This window comes from Nilaparvata lugens, chromosome 14 (genome assembly GCF_014356525.2).
Source record: "Nilaparvata lugens isolate BPH chromosome 14, ASM1435652v1, whole genome shotgun sequence".
NCBI lineage: Eukaryota > Metazoa > Arthropoda > Insecta > Hemiptera > Delphacidae > Nilaparvata > Nilaparvata lugens.
Window position 1 is genome coordinate 10,047,738 of NC_052517.1, and position 16,250 is coordinate 10,063,987.

The 16,250-nt window shown below is 33.3% G+C and overlaps 1 protein-coding gene across 1 annotated transcript in view; it reads right to left on the minus strand.

The window, feature by feature from the left end:
- The window catches only part of LOC111046351, a 63,737-nt gene that overhangs the window by 42,970 nt on the left and 4,517 nt on the right, over nt 1-16,250 (minus strand). Inside the window, exons 3-5 of the mRNA XM_039441167.1 lie at nt 12,446-12,500; nt 4,954-5,136; nt 268-415 (exon numbers count right to left, since the gene is read on the minus strand). Coding sequence (XP_039297101.1) covers nt 268-415; nt 4,954-5,136; nt 12,446-12,500 — 386 coding nt within the window. The remainder of the gene's footprint in view (nt 1-267; nt 416-4,953; nt 5,137-12,445; nt 12,501-16,250) is intronic.

Here is a 16,250-nt window from a genome sequence, read left to right on the forward strand (position 1 = left end):
TATTTTTTTGCGATTCCACTGTTATCCAAGAGTCTCTAAAACGAGTACAATACATGATATAGGATGAGATATCATTGATTATTTTAAACAAGAATGGATAACAACTGATAGTATTTCATCAGATGTACTGGTATATCAGTCATCTTCCAAAGAAGGCAGTGGCAAGGCAAAGAATCGACAGCAATTCTCTCCTATATCTATCGCCACTTCCATTTGAATGACTATTACTACCACGAATGATATTAGAATACATTTTGGTAATCTTACCTCACCGGACTCACAAATCTGAACATCCCTGTTGAAAATTATGAATCGTTTTACAAACTCTTCTTGTGGAATCAGCGCATAATGATCACCAATCTTTTGATAGCATTTGGGAAGGAATAATTCCGTATTGACATATGAAGGTTGACAACTTGAAAAGAAAATATAATAGAATTAGTAGATCATAGATTAAACACTAGTAATTGATGAGTACCTTTCTTATGACCACATGGACCTTAAAAGTTTGAGGCTGTGCAAAGGCTGAAAAAAACTTACTGCTGGTGATTTTTTCAAAGTTTTCCGTTTTGTTTACCTTCAAGCTATCAAGTGACAAATTTTTCTCGAGAATTTTTTCCGATCATTATTTTTCAGATATGAGCGCATTCAGTTTAAATTTTTGGGACAGATCATTTCAAAATCGGTTAGAGATAAATTCATGGAATTCTAAGGATAAACTCTTCATGGTATTTTCGATAAAATGGAACAAAAATTTCCTGAAAAATCAATTTTTTGAGAGAATTCTCCATTGAGTTATAATTGGTCATTTTGGTCAATATAATTTTCAATTATTAATACAGTATTTTCAGTTATTAGTGATGATTTAGTGAAGTATTATTATTTAATTTGGTTTTCAACATTCCTAAATTCTAAATTCCTAGTTTATAAATATTTTGGACTCAAAATTGGACAAAAAACGTGTAGTGTAAACATAACCTATTTTTGGACAATTTCTATCTAAATTTGGGAAAGGAACAGTTTTGGGCTTTAAGCCTGTTGTTCCTTCCCCAATCATTCATAGGTGAGAATGTTATTGTATCTATTAATGTATAAATAATAACTTTCTTAAAAAATCTGGAGTGGCGCACTCACACAACTTTCCTTGCCGTTATGAAAATAATTGATCACCTAGTGTTACGCTAGTGTTCACGCGCATCTGAGTCAGCTGGTGACAGGACAATAACGCTGGAGCAATACCTACTATTACTTCAGGCCTCACAACTGATCTCTAATAAACTATGACGTAATCATATGTAGATCGATGATCTACTGGCGGTAAGCAAGCGAAATAAGAGCGCTGATGCTTGTTATCACATCTGATTGGTAATCAACAAAATTGGAATTACAAATTCAATTTCCACGGTCTTCCATTTCAATGAATATTGTTTGTTTATCATTCTTCTAATATTGTTTGTTTATCATTCTTCTAATATTCGTTAGTAATAATTAATTTTGGGTTTTAAATCATGGGATACTGTTGTGTACCTAATTGTCGCGGGAATTATAACAAGACTCCAAAAGTTTCCGTACGGTATTTTCTTTTTCGAAAGATGAAACTTTGAGACAAAAATGGATACGAGCGATAAGAAGAACGAATTTCAATTCTACAAAACATCAGTTTGCATGAAGAGTGAAAGAACAGTGAATGAAGTGTGAGTGGAAAATTTAATTATAGTGTGAAAGAACAGTGTAAATAAAATGTGAAATAACAGTTTGATTAGAGTGTGGAAGAACAGTGTAAATAAAGTGTGAGAAAGAACTTTTGAACTAATAAATTAAAAAGTAAATCCAAAGTGTTGGAAATGTCCATAACATCATAATATTAAAGGTTTTACCTAACTGAAAAACAGTCTCCTGATGAGTTTCTTTGTACTAAAGATTTATTGTGATCAAGTTTGTGGGAGCCTCTTCCCTAAAAAAAGTTACATCAAATTTGGTTTATCTTTGAAATCAAATTTACCTCTCCTTCGATTCTGATACAGGCTATTATCAAGAATTTTTGATTGAGATGAATTTATCAATAGCTCTATCACTGAATCGAGTAGGCCTATGTCTATCATAGTGAAAGTATGAATAAATTATTGCATTTGTGGAATAAAGTGTTTTTATTTCAATAAAATTTCTATTTATTGAATTACAAATGTCTTTAAACTGAAATTTAGATTGTATTCCATCCAATAAAAAATCGATACAGTAACAAAAGTTACATCGATAAGCAAGTAGAAACTACTATGATCTAGGAAGAATCAATCTACATGTTATGACGTCATTAATTAGTTGTGGGGCCTGAAATAATAGTAGGTATTGGCTGGAGACACACGAGGTCTGCTATCTCTTCATAGTGAATGATGTCTCTTCATAGAATCAACAGTTGCCAACAGTTTGCCATTGAATAATCACATTTTCTCGGATTTTGAGATTATTTACAATTTTAGGTTTGAAAATGTTACTGAACATTGATTGTAGGTAGAGATTTTCATTCTCAATCTTTTCCACTTGAAATTTTTCGTTTGAATTGTATTTGAAGCCTGATAATTGGGAATCTAAGATCCAACTTATCATAGATGGGGGTAGCTCTTCAAATTTTTACAGATATGAGACTTGAGGCAGTTGATGGAGCTTATCAATGACTATTTTAAGTATAAATTTGATCAAAATCGTTGGAGCCGTTTTCGATAAAATCGCGTAAACCCTGTTTTTGACAACATTTTTGCTATTTAAGCCGCCCTCTTGAATTTTATTCGATCGAAATTGTTCGTGTCGGATCCTCATATTGTAAGGACCTTAAGTTCTAAATTTCAAGTCATTCAGTTAATTGAGAGATGAGATATCGTGTAAAAAGACACACACACACACACACACACACACACACACACACACACACACCCACACACACACACATACAGACCAATACCCAAAAACCACTTTTTTGTACTCAGGTGACCTTGAAACGTATAGCATTTTAGAAATTGGGGTATCTTAATTTTATTTCGGAAAGCAATACTTTCCTCACCTATGGTGATAGGGCAAAAAAAGTAAAAAATTGATATTTTAAAAGATTTTTTTTGTTTCATTCAATCAACATCATTATGAATTATTTCTTGAAATCACATTGATTTATTTCTCACCAAATTTGAAATGATCTGTTCTAAAAATTCAATCTTCAGGCGCTCATTATTAGCTCAAAACGTAGTGAGCAGGAAAAAATGTTTCCCTGAGAAAACATTTCTTTTCTGATAGCTTAATAGTATACAAATAGAGAAACTTTGAAAAATATCACCAGTGAAAAGTATTTTTTAGCCTTTTCACAGTCTTAAACTGAATTTAGAGTAAACGCGCCTAGATTTGAACTAGAACCCCATTCAAACCACTATAGTTCGCATGAAATAAGTTGTGACTTAGCCCTCATCCAAACAAATACTACATCTTTGCCAAATTGTGTAGAATTATATCTTCCTCAAATTTATATTTTAACACAGAATTGTATGTACAAGTTCATCCCCTACATTCCAGTACTGGTGAAAAATTTTTCAATACGAATTCAATTTTTATAATAGCATCGCGGAAATATATTTTTCTTTCGAATTCCACTTCTATTATAAATATGGAGTGTCATAGTGAGATGGCATTTCATATCAAAACGTTCTCCAGAGTACTCCTCGACAATCGCAAAAATAATTTTTACTATTGCCAGCAATTACCCACTTATCTTCCAAAACATATCACGTTTTTAGGTGTCAAACATTTCATATTTTCTGCTTGAACACAATGATGAACACGTCTTGTGTTAAGATTGACAAACATAATATGGAATATAAATAATAGAGGAAATAGTCGGCTTATACACGTTCGGGATAAGAAATTCATGAATGACGCATCATAATGTCTCAACTACTGACCTGATTTACTCTAAGTTTGCACAAATAGATTCTTATTTTTCCGAGGGTGGTTATAGGCCTATTTCCAATTCTTTTAGATTCCAGTATGTCAAGTTTTCAGTTTTTTCAAGTTTTTAATTCGATCCTTGTGGAGCACGGGTTACCTGCTAGTCATTAAGGCTGTGCAAAGGCTAAAAATGAACTTTTTACTCGTGATATTTTTCAAAATTTTTCGATCTGTATATCATCAAACTATCAAAATGAAAAAGTTTTCTCAGGAAAACATTTTTTTTCGATCATTACTTTTTGAGATATGAGCGACTGGAGTTTGAATTTTTGGGACAGAACATTTCAAATTAGGTACGATATAAATCCATGAGATTCATAGGATGGATGAAAAATATAAATTTTTGGAAAAGTTATTCAATTTACCAAGAATAACTCAACTGAAACTCATCTTCGGTTGTTTTTAGTAAATTGAATAACGATCTTAGAAATTGATATTTTCAGAAAATTTTTGTTTTTCTAGATCAACAATACCATGAAGAATCTATCCTCTGAATCTCATGGATTTATCTCTTACCGAATTTGAAATGTTCTGTCCCAAAAATTCAAACTTCAGTTGCTCATATCTCAAAAAGTAATTATCGGAAAAAAATGTTTTCCCGAGAAAACTTTTTCATTTTGATAGCTTGATAATATCATAGAGAAACAATAGCGTAAGTAAGATATCCCAAGGTATAGGGAATTTGTGTCGCAACGTTTACTGTTATCCCAAGCCGATTACTGTCGATTATTGTTAATTTTTACTGTTTTGTTGGGGTGAGAGTGAATGAACGGCACAATTTGAGAGACTACCAGCGTCACACTGCTGCATGGGAAAGAACTACGTGAACTATCGGCTTGGGATAACAGTAAAAGTTGTGACATAAACGCATTGTAATCCAAAAACTTTGAAAAATATCACGAGTGAAAAATTCATTTTCAGCCTTTGCACAGCCATTATGAATGAGAACTGTAGTATAGTACTCACACATATTTCCTGTTGGGTTTGCCAATTGTAGATGGAGATGATTCGATCCTAAGTGAAGGTCCATTATTTGAAATAGAGCTACTCCTATCTCCTACTGATGCGTCTTCATAGTATAGGCCTACCACTCCATCTTCTTCGTGGTCAACTGTTCGAAGCGGGTTTTTTAAGATTTCCACAGAGAGACTGCAGAAATAACACAGAATGTTTATGAATGGATATTTCACTTGTCATAATATTTTTGTTACATTAAACAAAGATATTTCTCAAATAACAATGGCCCATATGAATAAAACCAGAGCAAATGCTCATGAGCAAGAGCATGGAGCATAAGGTTTTGCTCATGGGCAAATGGTAGAAGCAAAAGCATTTGCTAATTTTTATATGAATAAGCTTTACCTCATACTCTTACCTTATGCTCCTGAACCCTGGAGCAAATTCTCACGTATTTTAAAGATTTTTATCAGCTGATTCGCTTTTGTAGCCCTAATTTGCTTTTATGCAAGTAGGGCGCACCGCTTGTGTTTGCGTCGTCTGCTCTGTTAAAGATTTATGAATAGAGTTTTAGGTTAGTTGAGTTTAGAATTTTGAAATAATAGCTTGTAAAAATGTCATCTCTGTAATAATCTTTATCATATTTTTATAATATCAATAGCCTTCTTCTAATCGTCTACACTCTCATCTTCTTTAATGCCTATTTCCTATTTTGTGATGGCTATCTTTATATCAGGTAGCTATATCTTTTGAATTTATTCTTTTATAGGGATAATGGTGATATATAAATCATGGTTGAATCTAAAAAGAGTTTTATAGTTTTCAACTATTGGTTGTTATCGTATCTGATATAGTTTCCTCTTCCACATACGAATTAGTTGAGCCATTTTACTATGAACAAAAGTTTATAAGCTGCTCTAGACTAGACTCACCTTTTTGAAGCATTTGCTTCAAAAGTTGAGCAAATGCTCTAGTTTATTCATACAATTTTGAGCAAATGCTCAAACTATTTTTTGATGAGCATGAGCAGAAGGTTTTTCTCACGTTTATTCATAGAGAATGAAGCAAATGCTCCTTATTTTAGAGGTATAAGCGAATGCTCAACTTTATTCATATAGCCCATTGTCTATACTCTAGTTGAGCTTCTGTACCGAATTTGAACATTCTCAACATACCGAATTGAACATGAATAATAACAAGACCCAAACTCTTATTATTTGTGGTTTGAAGCATAGATCTGACACTCAGCAGTCCGTTGAAGAAATATCAACCAAGTTTCTAGGCGTCTACATGGACCAGAAGTTAACATGGGAGCCTCATTGTAGAGATCTTTGTGGCAAGCTCTCAAAGTCTATGGGAGCCTCATAAGATGTCTCAAGAGCCAACTGTCGAATGATATAAAGACATATTTCAGTTTGTTCCACAGTCTTCTGTGATATGGTATACTACACTGGGCTGGAACTAGACTAAGTCATGCTTCTGGTGTTCTTCTTCTCCAGAAAAATGCTGTCAGTATAATAGTGGGAGCCCCTTCCAGGGAACATTGTGAACCGTTATTTGCTTATCTTGGTATATTAACGGTTTACAACTAATATAAGGTGATGGTTTCCTGATCCATTCCGAGCTGCTATAGTGAGGTCCACATTATAATGGCAGTGTACAATATTGACAATACTGTTGCTGTCCTTTTCTATCATACAAAAAACAATATCACTATCTCTCTCTCGCTTCGCAATTTTGTCTATTTGCCAGAATAGTCTATATTCACTTTTGACAGTGACTGTACAAAACTGACCAAAAAATTCTCAGCCGCCATTTTTTTTCTCCATTCTATCAAAATACTTGAGTACACAAGTCGTATAATAGATTTAAAATGTATTTTTGAAACAATTGAATAATTTTTAGACATTATTGTATGAGAAACACAAATTAAAATACCTGAATTGACATTTTAAAAGTTGATAACTAACCATCCTAACTGGGCTTCATCCATGCTTCAGTTAGCCTACACGTATAGGTTAGACCTACTCGTACTGGTATAAGTTATAATATTGAAAGTTTATTTCAGAACTATTTCCAATTAAATTACTTATGTTGAATAGGATTACCATTTTTCTATTATTTTTAAAAGAAATTGGAAGAGAATGCCTACCAAATAATAAAATAAATTTGGCTGCCATTTCAAGTTTGTATAAAAATAAAATCTGATCTCAAATATGGAAGCAAATTATTGAATCAAATTATGAAAAAATATATATTCTTGATTAATTTGACATCAAATTGATTATTTTATCAAGGAAATCATAATTATTATTCATTATTATTATTATTTTATTTATTATTATTAAAAACACACAAAACAAAATTACAAAGATTTACGAAACAAATAAAACACAATAAAATGTTACAAATATAAAAATCATGGGCTTAGTGTTTGGGTGTGTTGGAGAAGAGAAAAAAAAAGAGAGGAAGATACCTAACCAACTATGGTTTCCCATGTAATAGGCAGGCAAAGAAAAGAAGAGAAGTAATGAGGAAAAAGGAAGGGAGAAATGGTGGGAAGGAAGAAAACAGAGGAATAGGTACTCAAAATAAAGGTAAGCGAGTCCACTGAAAAATGAAAAAACTAATGAAAAAAAAATTCTGGAACAGAAATCTCGAGTCATATATCTTAATGGAAGAAGAAATTACTGTATGTCCAGTTTTTTATATCCAGTTCAATTTTCCCGCTGATCTTATTGTCCATGAGAAAGTGATTTGGAATGAGGTTTATTATTTTAGTACCTATGTAAATTAATTGCCTCCTTATACATTCAATATTAGTGTTATAGGTTACATATTTGTTAGCAGTGGCCCTTAGATTATAATAATTAAGAGTAGAGTTTATTGTGAGAGGAAAATCGAATCTATATTTTATTAAGTACTCAATTACGGTTTTTATGTATAATTGACGTATAGTCATGACCTCAAAATCACTAAAAACCATATCCATTGGATAGAGCCTGGGTTTGCTTAATATAGTTTTAATTATCAGTTTTTGTGCTACAAATGATTCAGCAATATGACAGTTGAAACAGCCTCCCCAAACAACTACGCCATACTGCAGAATTGACTTGACTAGAGCATGATACATCATTTTCAGGTGGTTCTTATTAAGAATTCTGTTAACTTGATAAAATTTAAAAGGTAAATATCTAATTTTTCTACATATGTATTTAATATGAACATCCCATTTAAGGTTTTCATCAATATTATAATTCCCAAATACTTAGTACTATTGACTTTTTTAATGGTGGGACAATCACAATTACCCAAGTTTAAATTGCACTGAGAATGGAGTCTCAAATCTTGATTCTCGTTAGGCTGCCCTACTCTATTTGCAGAGAAAGTTATGTTATTAGTTTTTTCAATATTTAAACTTAAGGTATTCTTATCTAACCACTTCTTAATTAAAAGCATATCATTTTCAGCTATAGTATGAACTTCATTTCATGAATTACCGTGAAAAATAGCTGCAGTATCATCTGCAAAGGATATCACAGTTGAGTTTAGAATTAAATTTAAAAAGTCATTTACAAAGAGTATGAAAAGGATGGGAGAAAGTACAGTACCTTGAGGAAGACCATAAGAAGTTAAGTTAGTTACACTAGATTGATCATTTATGGTTAGGGACTGGGTTCTATTACTCAGATAGCTTTTGAACAATTTAAGCGAGTCTCCTCTAAAACCATAGGACTCCAGTTTATTGAACAAGTATTATGAGGTATTGTATCAAAAGCTTTGCGTATATTCAGGAAGACCGCAATAGTTTTCTTATTGGAGTTTATTTTATCAGATAAAGTATTGATGAATTTCATTAGAGCGTCAGATGTACTTTTACCATTTTGGAAACCGAATTGGTTCTTGATGATTATTTTGTTAAGATTCAAGAAAGAAACAACTCTTGACTTTATTAGTTTCTCCATTATTTTAGCAAGGTTGCTGATAAGACTAATTGGTCTATAATTACAGGGATTAGTCGGGTCACCTTGTTTGAATAGGGGTTTTATTTTGGCTGATTTGAGGTGCTCGGGAAAATATCCCTCCTCAAAGCATATATTAAAAATGAAAGCGAGAGGTTGAAATATAAAATTGGCTATTTTCTTCAGCGTAATATTACCTAGACCATCAATACCTGGACTGCAGTTGTTCTCTAGATTTTTAATAGTTGCCTCAACTTCAACTGGGCACGTTAGTCTCATAAAAAACGTGTTATCGATCTGTATTGCAGGAAATCGATCTAATACAAGTTACCATGAGTTACCAATTATTATTAGATCAAATTTAATGGGATGAATTGAGTAACAGCTGTGTACAGTCAGTGGCAAAATGGAGAGACTTGGCAACGTTTTTCTCCTATCTTTCTCCACTGCCATTATAACGTGGACCTTACTATTAATACGACCTTACTATGTATTAATACGCGAGTAGTCGCGCCCGCGGAAAATTGCCGCACAATTGTAACTTTTGTATGTAGCTTTGGGAATTTTCGTTTTCCAAGGTTGGCAGCTCATGTAATCCTTGCTGTGACTGTCCTCTAGACAAACTTGAACAGTTTGAGTCCTTGAACAGTTTGAGAATGACAGAATGAACGTTGACTAATTTCAATATATAGGTATTATCTTCCTATTTTCTATTCCATCTTCTGATTCAAACTTTCATTATCTTTTTATTCTATCCAGATGTCAGAAAAAGAGTCAAATGAAGAAGGTATATTCATTCCATTCATGAGTAGATTATTTTATCCAAAAAATGATAAATTCTAACAATATAAATCTGCAGTATGTATTTTTGGAATCTCCTCCATGTATTATGTTATTATATACTATTGGAAAGTATATAATAACATGAAACACGTTGAGAAAGATTTGAAATTAATAAATATTGAAAGAGCATGGTCAAAACCAACAGTTTATAGTCTAGGAAGCCATAAGGGTGAGTGTGAGCAAAATGCTCACGCGCGACCACTGACGTTATGCAAGTCCATGCGACTACTTGTGTGTTAACACACTTCTTTATGTATTTGAACACGACATGCAGTCAATTATTGAGTAAATAATTAAAAACTCCTACTCACTGACTGAAGTACTTTCGATCGTCCAGTTAATTGACTGCAGGTCGTGTTTAAATAATAAAAAAGTGTGTAATCTTATTTTTGTGCATATACTGTGCAAGAGCATAAATTTGTCACCCAGTATTTGCACAAAAATAAGACTAAAATGATCACAAGAGGAATGATTCATTCATATAACACCCGCCAAAGACAACAACTTGATACCCAACGTATACGATTAACCAAAGTACAGAAGTCTCATCACATCTTAGGAACGTGATGAAAAGTCTACAATAGGTTGCCAGAGCCAATAAAAAATTATCCAGTCTCTTTGTTTAGCAAATCACTATTTGATTTTCTGCGTGCAAATCCCTTCTATTCTTTGAAGGAGTTTTTCACACATTTTTTTCAATTAAGTGTTAAGAGCTATGAATATTTGACTGACGTTGCTGATGACTATTGTCCGATAGCGGAAAAATTGAATCTATCTATCCATCTATCTATCGCTCTTATATTGGTTCTTGAGTGATCTGAGAGAACCCTGTCAAACCGCTTCTTTTAGCCGTATCTCTTACGTAATTTTGAAGTCCTCTCAAAACGAAATTTCTAGACCCTAGCTTGAGTGTCAATCGGTTCTTGAAAAGGCCTAGAAAACACAGGTTGAAGGCTCAAAAGCCGCCATTCTTGTCGGATTTTGGGCTTTATTCTAAGACCCTTTCAATACAACACTTTTACACCAACGGTGTGCCTGTGTACCAAATTTGAAAACTTTTGCTTATCAGTCATTGGAGAAGCTGAGAAAGCAAAGAGGAAAAAAATTACTTTGGACAATTATAAAGTGATGAATATAACCTCTGTTTGGACAATTTCTATCCAAATTTGGGAAAGGAACAGTTTTGGGCTTCAAGCATGTTGTTTCATTCCCAATCATTCATAGTTGAGAATGATATTGTATAAATTCTATTTACAATAGAAATTGTCCAAACAGAGGTTATATTCATCACTTTATAATTGTCCAAAGTAATTTTTCTCCTCTTTGTTTTAATGTATATTGTATGATATTGTATTGTATCAATGCATGAATGAATAAATAAGAATGTTTGAGAAACGCAGATTTGTGGATTCTTTATCGATCCATACAATAAGTGTACATCATCAAAATGATAGGGAGAGATAGAATGAGATAACCTTGTGCTATTCCTCACCCAAATTTACATAGTCAGAAATAGGATAAGTCTTGTAGTTGTTCACTTCACAAAATTTCAGTCTTGAATTATTTTTAACCCTAAAGAGACACACTGGGGTGTTTCACACCTCTTTTTTTCTGTTCTGCAGTTGACAATATCGAACAGATGGGAATTTATGTCCAGTCTAAATTTGGTTTTGTAGTATTGTTAACTACTCTCCATCACTTCCAGTCAGTAATAGCATCCTACAAGGTCACCAGCTCATCTTGTTCTCCGTTTGGGGTGTCTAACACCCCAGAGTGTCTTTTACGTAGGACTTATATTAAACACTTTTATTACAAAGATTTACTTGTATTGTCACTAAGAATGTGGTATGGGATGATGGATCAGATTGGAATAAATGCTATGATTCTCTACAACTTGAGATTCAAAACAATAAAGTGGAGAGGCGTGAGTTTTTGATGAAGTTGTCATTGACAATGATCAAGCCATCCGTTCAAACCGGATTAGGAGCTCCAACACTAAGGCGGAACATACGTACTTCTAAAATCAGTATAAATATTGATAAGCAGTGCTTTACTTTTGATTTCTGTATGCACTTGGAACAAAAATGATTAAGAAATGATGAAGTATGGTCTAAGTACTTGTTTTTCTCATATTTTTCGAAGAGAAATGCAAAATTAAATTGGAGTGTTCAACACCCCAGTGGGTCTACTGTGTTAGCATAAAGTAAGTAGGGTTAAAAAGTAGATTTTTAAATTTAGATGCTTCAAAACCAAACATAGAAGAAAAATCTAATGAATATAGAAGATAAATATCAATGTAATGAATAAATATTATTATCACTAAAATAGAAAATATTCACATAATTATTTTGGGCGTATATTTCGATTATTTTCTCAAATTTGTTCCTTTTGGCTATTACGCCTCTAAAAGGCCAACTGGACAGACCGTCTGGTGTAGTAGATTTCCAGTTTTTTCAATTATGAATGAGTGAATGGATCAGTGCCATTTCGTTTTTATTATAATATCTTGAAATAATGAGGACATGAACTATTCTACTGAACATGTTACAATTCCCATGAAAGTCAGGTGAAAGTTCAAAGCTCCAATCTACGCCAGTTGGTATCTCATAATATTATACTATGATGATTTATGTTTGTCCAAATGAATGAGTACGGAGTACGCACTCATTCAATGTTCATTATGAATCAATACTCACTCTGGAATGTTTGATAATCCCCCATCCGCAGTAACATCATATCGCCAATCGTCCACTATGGAAGAAGTTAAAGGATTAACAATCAACACTGTTCATGTGGCAGTATAATTCTCTCAAGAACAAGATTTCAACTATAGTGGGGTCCACAATTTATGGCTATAATTCATTAACATTAACCTTCCGGTAGTCGCGCCCTACTCAATCTCACGAACAGGCGCGTGTTGTACTTTTTACAACATCCAATTTTCCAAGTTTTATGTACTCTGTTTACTGTCAAAACATATTAATTAATTGTATAATTACTTTTTCCATCTTCTTGAATTATTTTACGCCTATGAACATTTGGATGATTACCATTTCATAGCCCAATAAGGTACACCAAGCAAAGGCATAAATTCTGTGTTATTGGTTTGTTCACAGTATTTCCCTATCTTATGCACTGTCTCGACTAAATGGCACCTTAAGATTGAACCATTGCTCGGTTGATACTGCAACTCGTTGGAGTGATGGGGAGAAAGTTTTGGAATGCATGGGTGACTTATTCACTGACACCACCCCATCCAATAGTTTTGTGCAGCAAAAAAACTGACACTGTTGTACTTTTTACAACAGCGCGACTGCCGGTAGGCAAATGTTGATGTCGTTTTCTTTGATTTTTGTATTATCTTAGTATCGTCTTACTAGAGTGAGGTTCCAACTATAATGGCAATATTTGACCAACATTGGTGTTCCTATCCTTGTCTATCTTTCGAGAAACCAGATAGGGCTATCGTTTTCTAGCTCTGCCAAGGTCTGTCTATATTATACAGGTCATAACATGATCCAACAATGCATTGCAAAATCGCCATTTTGTGAGGTTCTAGTTAAGATTTATCAGCTGTTTTCAATATAGATTAAACAACATTATGTGTAATTTGTAAATTTTTCACGGGATATTGCTTGGCTTCTAATTGTAGAATGAATCCTTCCGACAGAATAATAGTGATGATTTCTTGATCCATTCCGAGCTGCTTTGTATAAACACACTTTTTTCTATGTATTTTAACACGACATGCAGTCAATTATTGAGTAAATAATAAAAACTTTTACTTACTGACTGGAGTACTTTCGATTGCCTGGCAATCATTTTCAACAGTGACTGTTGAAAATGATTGCCAGGCAATCGAAAGTACTCCAGTCAGTAAGTAAAAGTTTTTATTATTTACTCAATAATTGACTGCATGTCGTGTTAAAATACATAGAAAAAAGTGAGAATAATAGTATCATAGAGAAACGATAGCATATTATGTAGATATCCCATGGTATAGGGCGTTTATGTCGCAACTTTTACTGTTATCCCGAGCCTATAGATCAAGTAGTTCTTTCCCAAGCAGCTGTGTGACGCTGGTAGTCTCGCAAATTGTGCCATTCATGCACTATCACCCCAACAAGACAGTAAAAATTGACAATAATCGACAGTAATCGGCTTGAGATAACAGTAAAAGTTGCGACATAAATGCCCTATACCATGGGATATCTACTTACGCTATTGTTTCTCTATGATGGTGTTTAGATTCCAATGAGGAACTGAATAGTTGATTTCTATATTCAATTGATTATGAATGTGGGGATTATAAGCTGGCGCATGTGGTGCGAGCAGCTTGCTTTAAAGATGGCCGCGCCCTTGTGCTGACTTCGAGGTCCCACACGTCCTCATTGTAATTTGTATTTTGTATGAGGTGATGAAATAACACTTGCACTGGTTTGCACGATTATGAAGAGACTTTGTTTATTTGAGGCTGTGCAAAGGCTAAAAATAAACTTTTTACTCGTGATATTTTTCAAAGTTTTTGTATTTGTATATCATCAAGCTATCAAAATGAAAAAGTTTTCTCAGGAAAACATTTTTTTCTGATCATCACTTTTTGTGATATGAGCGCCTAAAGCTTAAATTTTTGGGACAGAACATTACAAACTCGGTAGGTGATGAATCAATGAGATTTATAGGATAGATTCTTCATGGTATTGTTGATCTAGTAGAACAAAAATTTTCTGAAAATATCAATTTTTAAGATAGTTATTTAAATTACTAAAAATAACTTATAGTTGAGTTATTTTTTTTTTTTTTATATTAAACAACACTTACAAAAATTGATATTTCCAGAAAATTTTTGTTTTACTAGTATCAACAATACGATGAAGAATCTATCCTCTGAATCTCATGGATTTATCTCCTATCGAGTTTGTAATGTTCTGTCCCGAAAATTAAAACTTTAGGCGCAGATATCTCAAAAAGTGATGATCAGAAAAAAAAAAGGTTTTCTTGAGAGAACTTTTTCATTTTGATAGCTTGATGATATACAAATAGAGAAACTTTGAAAAATATCACGAGTAAAAAGTTTATTTTCAGCCTTTGCACGGCCTTAAATAACACTTAACATACCAGTAGGTAAACCGATAATACTAGTAGTTCTGTGAACAGTAGACCTCATGCAGTATTCTCATCTACAAGTACCTGATAGAAACTATAGACCTAATGGGAATAAACATCTAATATCTGAACATATAAACAGAAGCTGCTTGTTTAATAGTATAGGATTGGTTATTTTAAACGAGAATGAACAATCAATATTTCATCAATAAACCTGTTTCAGCTACCGTCTATAGAAGGCATTGATGAGACAGAGGATCTGATTTGAGCCAGCTGGTGACAGGGCATTAACACATGAGGTCTGCTGTCTCTTCATAGTGAATGATTTAATAGAATCAACAATCATTTACAATTGAATAATCAAATTTTCTCGAATTTAAAGCTTATTTTCAATTTTAGGTGAAAATGTTACTGAACATTAATTGTAGAGATTTTCATGCTCAATCTACTCCACTTGATTTTTTTTCTGTTTTAATTGTATCTGAGGCCTGATAATTGGGAATCTATCTGCATTGCTGGGGCGGAGCTCCTGAAATTTTTACAGATATGGGACTTGTGGCAGTTGATAGAGCTTATCGATGACTATTTTAGGTATGAATTTGATCAAAATCGTTTCAGCCGTTATCACGAAAAACCCTGTTTTTGACAACATTTTCGCCATTTTAGCTGCCATCTTGAATTGCATTTGATCGAAATTGTTCGTGTCGGATCCTTATAGTGAAAGGACCTCAAGTTCCAAATTTCAAGTCATTCCGTTAATTGGGAGATGAGATATCGTGTACACAGACGCACATACACTCATACACACACACACACACACACACACACACACACACACACACACACACACACACACACACACACACACACACACATACAGACCAATACCCTGAAACCACTTTTTTGGACTCAGGGGACCTTGAAACATATAGAAATTTAGAAATTGGGGTACCTTAATTTTTTCGGAAAGCAATACTTTCCTTACAATAAGGTAATAGGGCAAGGAAAGTAAAAACTAGTTCTATGAAACGGTGGCTGTTGAGAGGGGAGGGTGCAGATACATCACAAGATGTTTGTACACATTTCAACTGGTTTTATTTTAGTAAAAATCAGCTGGAAGCTTCAAATGAGAATGCTATAGTGAGATCCACGTTATAATGGCAGTGTAGGAAGATAGGAGAAAAGGCTTGCCACCCAAACAGCTCATACAGGTTTATCTGATGAATTTAACTGTTTATTATTGTTAAAAATAGTTGATCATATTTTATTTGTAAAGAGAAAATATTTATGAAGGATGTTATAATTTTCATGGTTTTTCATGATTGAAGTGTGAAATTAGACATCAAATCGAAGAGAATTTAATGCTCTATGAGCTCATAATCAGCATGGATTTTT